Here is a 13368-nt window from a genome sequence, read left to right on the forward strand (position 1 = left end):
GCTTCCTAAAGCTACTCCCGAAGAACCCAAGGTATAAAACAAAGGGTGTTTAAAAGGTATGTAAACATACAATAATGTTTAAACTGCACAATATAACCAAAAATGATATAATGACATTAATTAAAAAAAAGACTAGACCAAACCAAAAACAGAATATCAACATCAACTATATAATATTTGGAAAGAACAAACTGTTAAGCAAAAAAAAAAAAGAATAAACTATACTGGTTGAACCATGACAGGAATGTCAGTTTAGATCTGCGCTGGGGTGTTGGCTTTTTGAATTTTTTTTCAATTGATTTTGTCTATATCTATATATTTATCTTTAAAGAAATCCAGTTTTTTTTTTATTAATGGAACTTTAAGGAGCAATGTTGACTGATGACTGTGAATTTTGGTCTGCTAAGTGCTTTGCTTACTGAGTTAGCCTCCGACATGTTGGCCTAGAAAAGGGAGACACCTAAAATAGATGACTTGGTGGATATTAAATTATTGACACTAAGAAAACAATTTAAAAGAATACACAAGGATAGTAAAATAGGCAGCAAATAGAAAAAGGTTTGGGGAAGGCCACCCTGTTTACTTAAAAAAAGCCAGGCAAAAAAAAAGTGTCTTCACAGATGCAAGTTCAAGACAGAACTGACTAGCAGGATGACTAACTGGTGCATAAATATGGCGGATTAAAGGAGGAGGTGGTCAGGGTGGCTGGAACAGGAACTGATGCGGCAGGTAGATGGGTTCTGGGTATCAGAAGTGACATCATCAAAGGGTGCTGGAAGCGACGTCATCAGTGGATGGACCAGTGGTGATGTCACTGAGAGGCACAGTCTTTCGCTGGTTTACACAGGGACAAGAGGAGAAAGGAATTGCCAACCCTTGGAATAACACTGTTTGAGCCTGTAAACCATCTCCCATGCATAGATTTATATAAAAATTAATATAATATAGATTTATATAAAATGTCCTAAATTTATTAAAATCAGCAATCTGCTGTTTTGTACGAATTTCAATTAGTTTTATTCATGTTGATTATCATTTGTGTTGTTAGATGTGTCACCATGTTGGCAATTTGTTTGCCATTTTTCTGTGCTTATCATCATTTGTAAATTATTTGCTGACTGCACAAGGTCAAATAGTAAAGGCTTCTTGGGAGAATGTCATGACCACCATTAATGCATTCATCCTTATCAGCTGTAAACCAGAAATGAAGAATATGGCCAGAAGAGGGCACCCTCAGGCCATCCCAAAACCCAGAATGAAGGTCAAGTTGATCAAAGGGCTACTAAATTAGCGTTTTAACAACTTAAAAAAACAACACAGAAGGAAATAAGTACAAGAGAGGGTGTATTGATAAATATACAGACCAAAAATAAAGTCCCGTCAGCTCCTCCAGGGCAAATTAAACATTTGGATTCTGGGCTATCTAGCCGGAGTTCAAAATGTCATCAGACACACAGCAGTTTAACTGTTGGTATGCTGGTTGTATTGCTTGCTGTGTGCAAACTTGAGGTGACACAGTTCTCTTTTTACAGTTGCTTCCAAGATATTTGTGAGTGTAGTTGACAAATTTTATTAATTCGTTTCATATGAGTTACTTTAAAAGTTCAAGTTGGTTGAAAAGGAAGACAAGCTGTTTAAAGATCTGAGCTTCTGGTTTTGACCCTGGCATTTTTCTGCATGTGTAAAACTGGAGTGTTTTTCAGTCCATCTGTTTTGTTTATCAGTAACCAATTACTGCTGCTAACTCATCAGAGGGATTTTGCCTTCATTGTAACAGACTTGCATGTTAAGATTCAGAGCCCGTAACTGTTTCAAAATTAGGGAAGCAATGTGAGCCAACAGATGAACAGCTAACTCCAATTTCATATCAATCAATTTCTTAACAAAAAAAAACCTTTCACACTCATAGTAAAATTAATTATGTGAGTCTATGACTGTTTTTTCTACTTAGAAATCTTGTCTTTTGTTAAGACTTGTTAGCTAGGTTTATTGTTATTTGTTTTGGTTTCATTTTTATGCCGTTCTCCCAGTGCAGCTCAGTAAATAAATTACCTGTCTGGTGTTCTTAGCAGGACAGTATTGACATTGATCCCTTACTACACAGATTCATGATCACAAATTATAGATTGCTTGTCTCCTGGTCCTCTCTCCCTTTTCCATTTTACTACAGAGTAGTAGTGATTGCAATGAATGCTTTTCTCTCTTTTTTCAGTTCAATGTTGCATCTTTACCCACCCACCAGATACTGGACTGAGGGTTAGATCTTTAATATTCAGTTTTCCTATAGAATTATAAAAGACAATCCATTAAGCATAGGATTAGGATCTGTAGCATTGGACATTTATACTTTGACCAGTGTAGCTCTGACTTATACCCTCCTGTCAATCCTTATCCTTGGCTTTCCTTTGAATCTAATATAGCAGCTTTAGATCCCTTTCTGTTCCTCTTTTCTCTGTCCATAAACTAAAGTCAAAATTGAAATTTTTACCCAATATTTCATACACTGTGGGACCTGAGAAGCTCCTTGTTCAGTTTTCACAACTTGACTTAAGTATAAGTGGCAAGCCCACTTCATTCCCACCTCAGATATGTCAGGGTTTCCTGATTCTCAAGGATGTTTAGGATGATTCTGAGCTCCCAGTCTTTTCAGTCATTAAGATCCAGTTACAATTCTCCCCCTCAACTTAAAAGTTGCGTCTGCTCTTTATGTGAATTGTGTACCACTACCTTCTACCTTCTCATCTTCTTTTGTTCTCATTCCCTGTAATTTGAAGCCAGTGTCAGTTCTGTATGCAACTCTGAGCTGCCAGAGTGAGAATGTTGAATAGGATGTCTTACAATCTTCTGGGAGTTCAACTCAAATTCAGCGAAGGCATTTTTTAACGATATTACATTTTTCCATAAGAGCAACATCAACATGCTATCAACATGGCAGTTTCCATAGTGTCTATAACTTAGTCCCCATAAAAGTTATGTCATGGGCCTGGCAATGGATTCCAACTACCATCTGTGTAAGATGAATGCTCCAGGAACATTTTTGCAAAGGCTTATGTTGATGGGTTTGCTGTCTCTACATTTACTACATCCTCTATGCTTTCTAATATAAGTCTAGGGCATCAAACATTCCTTCTCTTAGACCTTTCTCGTCTCCTTCTTAAGTGTTATCCAGTGGAACTTACAGTATGTGCTGCAAAATCTGCACTAGTTTTTGGCTGTAAATTCCCAGCCTCTTGTTCTTGTACTTTATGGAAATATTTTTAAATTTTTTCCTCTTCACTTTCTGTAGCACAGACCAAGCGGTCATCTGACGTCAGTATCTAAGGATGGAGGAGAGTCTAGGCTCAGAAGGTAGGTACTTGATGCTCTCTTTACTTATTGCTTTATTTCTCTCCTAAGCAGGCTCTACATGTGTGGCTTCCCTTTCTATGGGTTGTTTAGATAATCTCCAAATTTTTCTGTTTGCTTATTGGGCCGGGTTGAGAAGAATTGGAATCCATTGGGTTGGTGTTCTTATCTTCGTTAGGTTTTACACCTTGTAATTGGTAATTGTAGCTCATCTAAATTTTTCACTTGATATCTTAATGATGATAAAAATTCAATCACATAAATCAGCAGTTTCCCTTGATCCATTTTATGTCAAATTTTACAGTGGTGGGGGGCTACAGGACTTCCCAGCAGTAGAATGGACTCCCAGTTTTTCAAAGATGCCACTTAGGGACATATCTACAGGACCCCTTCAGAGGTGTCAGTTAATCTAATTTAAATTAAATTCTGTGGCCTGGATATAAAGAAAATTATTTTCTTGCAGAACACAAAAACACACATTACTTGCTACAATATAAAAGTGCACACATCGGATGCTTTGTTTTTATTTTTTTTTTGGTTGTACATATAAAAATGTTGAGAGAATAAGTAGACAGGCACATAATAATTCAACACTGTACTAATAGCATATTATGGTTCCAAGGCAAACTCAGTAAATATTGACTTAAAGATCAGTGACATATGGAATCCGTGAATGATATGAATTGTTCTTTCACCGATTTTGTTCTATAAAATGGCTCTTATTTTTTTCAACTTTAGCAGAGGCGAATAAATATTTTATGATTTGATGTTCATTTTTAAATTAGAAAAACATGCTTATTATAGTATGAGAGATTTAATTCAAATACAGTATATACAATGCATTACAGAACACTCTACTGCTTTCTTAATATCAAGTATATCAATATTTTTTCTCAAAAACAGGCAAGTTTTATTGTAAATTTAATATCACCTAAAGTGTAATATAAACAAATTCAGTATGGCAATCAGTCCAAAAAGAGCTGTTACTAGATGGTCCTCTGTCAACCTTATTTAAACGAGAAGAAATGGACGTCTTCAAAGGTTAATGTTTTTTTTTTCAGAGCAACCCTGATTAAAAATCCTTCTTTGAAAATTGTAACCTCATTTATCTGAAATTCAAAACAACCATGTATGAAAATCCAAACACTACAGCGATCTAAAGATGAAGGTGGCTTTCAAACACCTAACTAATGCAGGAAACTGGCAGAACTCCACAAAACCACTATTGCTTGGTTAGCCATGGAAAGGAAATCATTTTCAAAAACCGTCTCATTAATTCAGCATGCACTCCAGTGGCTCACTGCTTATTGAAGGTATGGGACCAATGGTCACTTACCCCATCAACTTTGTAATGATGTTTTCATGCAGAATGGAGAGAAAGAAGTTTTTGTTACAAGAAAAGTCAATAGTGGCCAGTGCTGTAAACCTCAAACAAACAAAGAAAAACACCCATGGTAAAAAAAAAACAAAACTTCACATACAGTAACTTGTGTCACAAAACCCACCTCTCCCCCATTATTCGCTGATCAAAAGTCCTTCTTCAGTTCAGAAAGTCCTTAGGTTCTCCATTTATGTGCATGCTGGTAATTCTGGAAGTAACTATTTAAAAAGAAATAGCAAAAAAGCTTTTGCTTTGCATGTTTTAAGCCAGGGGTTCCCAAACTTTTGGACGTCAAGTACCACCTGAGGTTAAGTGAGTTGCGTTGTGTACCACCCGCACTTTATTGAAAGGGAGGGAGAGCTGTAAGGGGGGAGTTCGGGTCTAAACCGCCCCAAAATCTGAATAAAAGTTAAAGAATTGGAAGACATTATGCATAAAATTCATGAAAAAATTTGTGCATGTACATAAATTGATAAATTCCGCCCCGAAACTAAATCCTGCCTTCGGCCTGTATGCGACGCAGTTACCGAAGACGAAATGGTATCGGCTTTGTGCTTAGATCTAGTGACTACGATGCGATACAGCGGCAGTGCATGTATAACAACAAACGCGAGCGGTTTCTGTGAGGCAGAGTTACCGAAGACTAAACAGTGTTGGCGTTGTGCTTTCATCTAGTGACCAAAAGCTCAAACAGTGAAGAAGTAGAAGTTGACTTCCGCGAAACAGAATTATGGTAGCGTTAAACGAACTAAATACTGATTCGAATAATAGGTTTTATTTATTAAGATGACGAAATTTCACACCACACTAAATTTGGGAATCCACGTATTATTGTATTTAAACAGTTTCATTGGTTTTTGCTCACAACAGGCTTGTCATAAAGGGTTTTGCACAGATAAATTAAATTTCAGGGACCGCGATGTATACCACCTGAAGCAGATAAATTTAATTTCAGGGATCGTGATGCATACCACCTGAAAAGGCTCCGCGTACCACTGGTACCAAAGTTTGGGAACAGCTGTTTTAAGCAAGCAACTGGATAATAGACATGTGGATTATGCAACATTAGTAACTTTTGTTTTCTTTTTTCCACTGATATTTTTCACATTGTTTGTCCTTTTACAGCCCTGGCCACTATTAGATTTAGCTCTGCCATAAAGTTCTTTCTCTTTATTCTGCATGAAAACATGATTGAATTTTTTCCTTAGCCACCACTACAAAGTACATGTGCTAAGGTAACATATTCAAAATAAATCATTTTTAGGTGGAGTATTCCTTTACGGTGATACAGACAAGTCTGAATGATGTTCCACACAGCATTTATACAGAATTTAGCATCATTTCATTTCAAGGAATTTACCCCTTGATCATCTTAAACCAGATCTTGATCTTTCAACTAAAATTTCAGAAAAGCAATGTAATCCATGTTTTGGCAAAATAGGTTCTAGTATATGTGAAACAAGGCATGATTTAATTAAATATAGTTCTTTATCCAAATATATTTTGTCCAGAATGTACCTAACCTGTGAGAGATTCTATCAAGCACCTGCATCAATAATGATGCATGTTTTGGGAATGTTTGACACTTAAGACATATTGTATATTATATGTTTTAAAATTAGAATCACTTCTAAAATAATATTTTAAAAGCAATACTTAGAGTAATACCAGATGGGATAACATTATGCTATAACAAAAGCTGTTTTGAAATCCTGTACTACACTACTGGCATGAAGACTGACTGTACTCAATTGGAAGAATCCAAATCTACCTTCCTACTAAAATGGCAGTAGTGTGTGTTTGTGTCCGCCCTGCGTTGGACTGACACCCTGTCCAGGGTTTGTTCCTGCCTTGTTCTCTATGCTACCTGGGATAGGCCCCAGCACCCCCACGTGACCCTGTTCAGGACTAAGTGGGTTAGAAAAGGACTGACTGACTGACTAACTGATCTACCTTCCAGAACTGAGTAGTAAAGTGATGTTCCATAATGTCTCAAATTGAAAAAATATCAGGTTCTTTTTGCGAGCATCTGTTCAATATATTTTCAGAATATGACAATAACTCGGGCATGTGCAAAATGTTTTCATTTTATTTGTGGTTTTATTCTATGTGTAAAACCACTTTAGATGGGTTCACTGTATAACACAAAAATCCAACTTTTGAGGACACTGTAATCACATAAAAAAAAAACAAAAAAAACTTCCATTTACATAATGCATTTCAGTTCAAACTGTTTGACCTTTTTCCAGATCTGTGAAATTCCTGAGAGGCTTACAAAGCAAAATACAAATATGGCAAGAAATAAAATATACTGTCAACCCACTAGTCTGAGGGCCTTCTTCCCATTTCAAGGAAACTGGGACCATCAGGTATGTTCCACTCATAATGAGTACCTGCCCGTGTAAGGCCTCAGTTTGTCTTACACACAAGCTTACCCATTAGTATGACATGCATATACATTATTTGGCCAAACATATGTGGACACCTATCCAGATTTAGTTTAAATATTTCAGCTACCATAACGTCAAGTTCATAACCATATACTCTCCACTGACAGTAGAATGGTTTGTACCGAAGATCTCAGTGACTTGTGGCACCACATATGTCCTGGTCAACTGTAAATTGTGCTGTTATTGTGAAACAGAAGCATCCAGGAGCAACAACAGCTCAGCCATGACATGGTAGACCACTCACACTCTTAGTGCTGAAGTAGATAGCACAGACAAATCACCAATCCTCTGAAGCCTCACTCACAAGAGATTCAAACTGCCTCTAGAAGCAACATCAGCACAAGAAGTTTGTGTCAGGAGCTTCATGAAACGGGTTTCTGTGAGCTGGCAGCTGCACACAAGCATACGACCACTATGCAATGCCAAAAGTCAGTTGGAGTGGTGTAAAGCACACTGCCATTAGATACTGGCACAGTAGAAACTCTGGAGTGGTGAATCACACTTCATTATCTGGCAGTCTGAAGGACGAATCTGGGTTTGGCAGATGCCAGGAGAATGCAACTTCAGGGACTGGGTAGTGCCTACTGTAAAGTGTGGTGGAGGACAAATAATGCTTGGGGGCTAGGCCCCTTGGTTCCAGTAGAGGGTACATTCTTAATAATGCTGGTTCTTTAATGGTATGTTATAGTTCTTTACTGGGTTGTGTGGTTCCTCGTAGAACTATGTTTTGATAAAACACCTTTTAATTCTGGGAAAGGTTCTTTGCATATGAATTTGGTTGTTTGTTCTTTGAAAAACTGAGAACTTTAACATATGGCAGGCTACCTAGCAGGACACTAACAAATTAAGAAAATCTGGACTTAGCTTTGTTACTGTATGCAGCAAGAGTCCTTTGTGAATTAAGAACCATTGGTATTTCACAAATCTCTATTCATGGTTTTTACTGTATGGTAAATGTTACAGATCTAAATAAATAAAGGTTCCTTCTGGAACCTTCATGTGAATGGGTCTTCAGGAGCTAAAAATGATTCCCCTGTGACATTGCTCTGAAGAACAACTCAAGCACTTTTATTTTTAAGAGTGAACAGTTAGCACGATACAGCATATAAGGGCATCACAGACAATGGAGTGCTTTCAACATTATTGGGAAAGACCTTCTTCTCTTCCAGTGTGGCTGTACCCCTGTTATACAAGACATGGTTTGATGAGTTTGGTTTGGAGAAACAAGTGGGCTGCACAGAACCCTGTCCTCAACCATACTGAGCACATTTGGAATGAACTGGAATATCAATTATCAATATTTCAAGCCAGGTCTTCTCATCCAAAGTAAGTACCTGAACTCACAAATGTTTTTTTCCTGAATAGGCGCAAGATCACACAAACACCTCTCCAGTGCCTTGTGGAAAGCCTTCCTAGAAAAGTGGAGACTGTTATTGCCATAAAGGGAGGGGGAAACTTCACTTTGATGCCCTTGATTTTGGAATGCATTTTCCAACTAGCTCATAATGGCATGACAGGCAGGTGTCCACAAACTGCTGGCCCCATAGTGTATTTAGGAATTGGGAGGAAAATGGAGACCCCAGAGAAATCCTACGTGCAGATGGAGAGAATATGTAAACGTTGCACAAACAGTCATCAAGCACCCAGCCTCTTGGGGCTGTGGGGCAGTAGCAGTACCCACTATGCCGCAGTACCAGCCTACTTCAGTATTATTAATCTATCAGTTTTCAGAAATCTACTTATTAAAATTCAGGGTCACTAGAATCTGAAGCACTTTCTATCAGCATTAGGGTTCAAAGCTAACCCACTGCAGGGCAAACCCAAGCACATACTCATGGTCACTTAATCTGGACCAGTTTAATATCACCATTTAACTTAACACACACATACTTGTCTTTGGGAAAATGGAGAAAAAAAATACCTGGAGAAAAACCCACAAAAACAGGCAGAAAGTGCAAACTCCAAGGAGACAGTAATCAGATCAGGTCCTTGGAGCTATGAAGGAGCAGTGCTAATCTCACTGGGCAAGTGTCCTGCCCTAACACTCACCAGTGTTGGTCAAATACTTTTTTTTACTCATAAGAAAACTCTTTTTAATATTCATCTGCCTAATCTACTTGCACTTGTTACACTTTTAAGATCCTTAAACAGCACAAAAGCAGAACAATTGCTAAACATCACCCTGATAACATTTTTAACTGAATATTAATTTTTTGATATTATTTCTGCTTATATAAGGCTCACACTCCGTTGTACATTCAGTTCAACAGTTTCTATACCACCATTCTGTCTTTAGAAGTGTGAATAGCTTATTTACTATGTCTAACTGCTGCTGCAGTGTGTGGTGGGCCATTGCTGCACAAAAAGTATTGAAGTGTCTATGGTTCGGCCCATTTATAGTAAGCATTTGAACGTGGAGGTCATCCTGGCTCCTTTATTCACCACTTGCCTTCTCCAAGTCGAAACAAACTTAATCAAAGACAAAGAAGAACTAAGGTCTCTGTAACACCACATTATATTTCCACAATATTAACCTTTTTTGGAAGAAGTGAGGCCAACACTACCCAGTGTCAATATTGTACATTTGGACTTCTTCAAAGCTTATATCTGATCTCCATGTCTTCTTCAGATTTTGCTATTCACATTCACAATGAATCCAATTAAACATAGCTATCAAATTTCCATTTTCATTTCTTTTCAATATTTTCCTATTAGCCGTTCTGTTTTCTGGTTGATTTTATTGTATCTGAATCCTCTACGAATATTTCACCATAAATATTAAAACATGTCATAAATAAAGTACAATAAAAATTGTCTCTTATTAAAAACAGAACCACTCATCCATTTTTCTAACCCGCTTAATCCATCTGTAGACAGCCAGAGCCTGCCCCCACTAGAAATAATCCCTGAGTTTTTTGGAAGCAGGACAACAAAAACAGAACCACATAACAGCAACTAGTGACATAGATATAACATATTCAAAATGGAATCTTTCTTTTACAAGCATACTTGGAATCATTGTTGTTTCTCAATCCTCTTCTGTGGAGCTCATTCTCTAATGTTCAGCGCCGTTAGAAACAAGCATATTGCCATCCATTGCTGCATGTGCTTCATCATGGACTGGGATGTCTTGGGCAGAATGGTTGCTTTTCCTCATATTTTGAAAGACATGACTGGCAGACTTTCTGTGAAAAGTATGAAGCCTTTTGCGAAAGTTTTCACCAGAGAAAAAATAGAGCAAAGGATCAAAGCAACAATTGGAGGCAGCCAGGCATAAAGTGACAACCACTGACTTCTGCATGTATATAATGTCCGTACAGGACGTGTTTTGCTCCCTTAGGAAGGCTAGATGCACAGTACGTTGGATGTGGTAGGGCATGAAAGAAATGAGGAATGCTGCCATGACTATTATAATCATCCGGATGGCCTTGGTCTTGGTGTTCTTGTTTTGTTTCATGCTCTTTGAAGTGGTGTTCAGGGTCCAAATAATCCCTGTGTAACAGATGATTATGATCAAAAATGGAATGGTAAACCCAACAGCTAATGAGATATAATTAAGGATTTGCAGCTTAATAACGTTATTGCGCGGTGGAGGCTCAAAACATTTGGTCTTGTTGCCCTCAGTATATTGGCCTCCCATCAGAAAAGGGGTGCTGATGAGACAAATGAACACCCAAATGATCACACAAACAATTTTGGCTTTCTTCTCTGTTACTAGTTGGAGGTTTCTGACTGGAAACACAATTGCAATAAATCGCGTGCAGCTCATGGCTGTCATAAAAAAGATGCTACAGTATAAATTGACATAGAAAGCATAGGAACTGACACGACAGAGGAAATCCCCAAAGTACCACTGCCCCTTACTGACATAGTACACAACCCGCAGGGGCAGAGTGGAGACGCACAGCAGGTCTGCTATGGCCAAGTTCAGCATGTAGATGTGAAAGGTGGTCCTTTGATGATAGGTTCTGATGAGCACGTAAAGGGCAAACCCATTTCCAACCAATCCAAACACAGATATCAGTGAGTAGATAGTTGAATAGACCTGGTTACGGAAGTCATCTATTAAACTGCTACAGCTGTTGAATGAATCATTGATCATCTTGGTTGGCGAAAGAAGATGACAGCCTAGAGAAATAGAAAAAATAATGTTTAAATATTTAATAAATAAAAATGCATACTTCTTTTTCCAAGACACTTAATTTGGACAAATTGGAAAATAAACGGAAATGTGAATGTATCTATTGGCATATCCATCACTCATAACCACAAAGAGTAATCATTCATTTCCACAAATCTCAGTTTCTAGCATTTTGTAATTTTGTTCTTTCTATCTTTTAACAGTTTGCTCTAAAAGCTTTTTCCTTATAGAAGTTACATTATGGAGCAATCTGATTCTGTTTCTGTAAATTGGCAGGAAGCGTCCTCAGAAGTGATACTATATTTTTACATTACTGATTACAATTAACAAAAACATTTTAATTGAAGACTGTATTTAAACTAAAAAAATAACAACTACTTGAATGATATACACGAGGAATTATTAATTAAGAGATACAAACTGAATGACATGCAGCGCCTTTCAAAAGTATTCATTGCCTTTGGCATTTTGCTGCATTACAACCTGGAATTAAAATGGATTTTGGAGGGTGGTTTAACACCATCTGATTTACACAACTTGTGTACTATTTTGAAAGCGCAAATTTTTTTTATCGTGATACAAACAATATTTAAGACAAGAAAAAAAAACAATTAATGAAATGGGATAGATATTCATCCCCCAAAGTCAATACTTTGTAGCGCCACTTTCTTCTGCAATTACAGCGTCAAGTCTCCTGGCGTACAGCAATCTTCAACTCATGCCCCAGATTCTCAATTGGATTGAGGTATGGGCTTTGACCAAGACATTTAAATGTCTCCCTTTAAACCACTCCAGTGTAGCTTTAGCAGTATTGTTAGGGTCGTTCTCCTGCAAGAAGGGAAGCATTCATGCCACTCTCAAATCTCTGGCAGATTTACCTCAAGAATAGTTCCATTCATCTTTCCTTCAATCCTGACCATTTTTCCTGGTCCTGTCGATGAAAAAATATCCCTACAGCAGGATGCTGACTCCACCACACTTAAATGTGGGAATGGTGTTCTCAAGGTGATGGGAAGTGTTGGGTTTGCACCACACATGGTATTTCCTATGATGGCGAAAAAATTCAATTTTAATCTCATCTAACCAGAAGACATTCTTCGATTTGTTTGTGGAGTATGCCACATGCTGATGGTCAAACTCCTAATGCGTTTTCTTATTTTTTTCTTGCCACTCTTCCATAAAGCCACACTCTGTGGAGTGTATGGTTTAAAGTGGTCCTATGGACAGATACTCTCATCTCTGCTGTAGGTCTTTACAGCTCCTTCAGTGCTATTTTTAGTGTCTTTGTTGCATCTCTTATTAATTCCCTCCTTGCCCGGTTTGTGAATTTTAATGGGTGGCCTTCTTTTCTCAGGTTTGTAGTGGCGCTGTATCCTTTCTATTTTGTTATAATGGATCTGATGGTCCTCTGTGGGATATTCAAAGTGTGGGATATTTTTTTTATAATGTAGCTGCTTCTTAGTCTTTATGTTGTGTTGCAGAGTCAGGCGGCTATTTACTGTATATAAATGTCATGTGACAGATCATGCGACATGTTGATTGCACACAGACAGACCCTAATCAACTAATTATTTGACTTCTGAAGTTAATTGGTTGGACCAGATCTAAGGGTATACTCACACTGGCAATTTGTTCCATGCCTGAGCACATTTGTCTGCATGCAGCCTTGCAAAATCTAGTTCTTTTGACTAGTGTGATAGCTCCATGCCGGCCAACAATACCGTGCCCTGGCCCACTTGGAAGAGGTGGGCCCAAGCACAGTTGAGTAGCATTTGGGAACAGTGTGATCGCTAAACATGCCCAAGCAAAGAAAACAGAAATGACGTCAATTATGTGACAAGTCAGATAGTGCAATTCTCATTTTTATTCACTATCTTTTGAGTTAAAAACATTTTTTTATTCTCATCTTACACATGGGACGTCATGGTGGTGCAGTGGGTAGCGCTGCTGCCTCGCAGTAAGGAGACCTGGGTTTGCTTCCCGGGTCCTCTCTGTGTGGAGTTTGCATGTTCTCCCTGTGTCTGCGTGGGTTTCCTCCGGGTGCTCCGGTT

At 38.0% G+C, this 13368-nt stretch overlaps 1 protein-coding gene across 7 annotated transcripts in view; it reads right to left on the reverse strand.

Moving 5' to 3' along the window:
* Nucleotides 1-8295: 8295 nt before the first annotated feature.
* The window catches only part of cysltr1 (cysteinyl leukotriene receptor 1), a 58774-nt gene continuing 53701 nt past the window's right edge, over nt 8296-13368 (reverse strand). For 6 of the 7 annotated variants that reach the window (XM_039765921.1, XM_039765925.1, XM_039765922.1 and 3 more), the window contains exon 2: nt 8296-11304. In XM_039765921.1, the coding sequence (XP_039621855.1) occupies nt 10232-11278 (1047 nt within the window). In that variant the 5' untranslated portion in view covers nt 11279-11304 and the 3' untranslated portion in view covers nt 8296-10231. Of the gene's footprint in view, nt 11305-12195; nt 12284-13368 lie in introns of those variants that run through there. The other variant, XM_039765923.1, reaches the window with a different exon arrangement.

The sequence above is a fragment of the Polypterus senegalus genome, chromosome 10 (genome assembly GCF_016835505.1).
Source record: "Polypterus senegalus isolate Bchr_013 chromosome 10, ASM1683550v1, whole genome shotgun sequence".
Classification (NCBI taxonomy): domain Eukaryota; kingdom Metazoa; phylum Chordata; class Cladistia; order Polypteriformes; family Polypteridae; genus Polypterus; species Polypterus senegalus.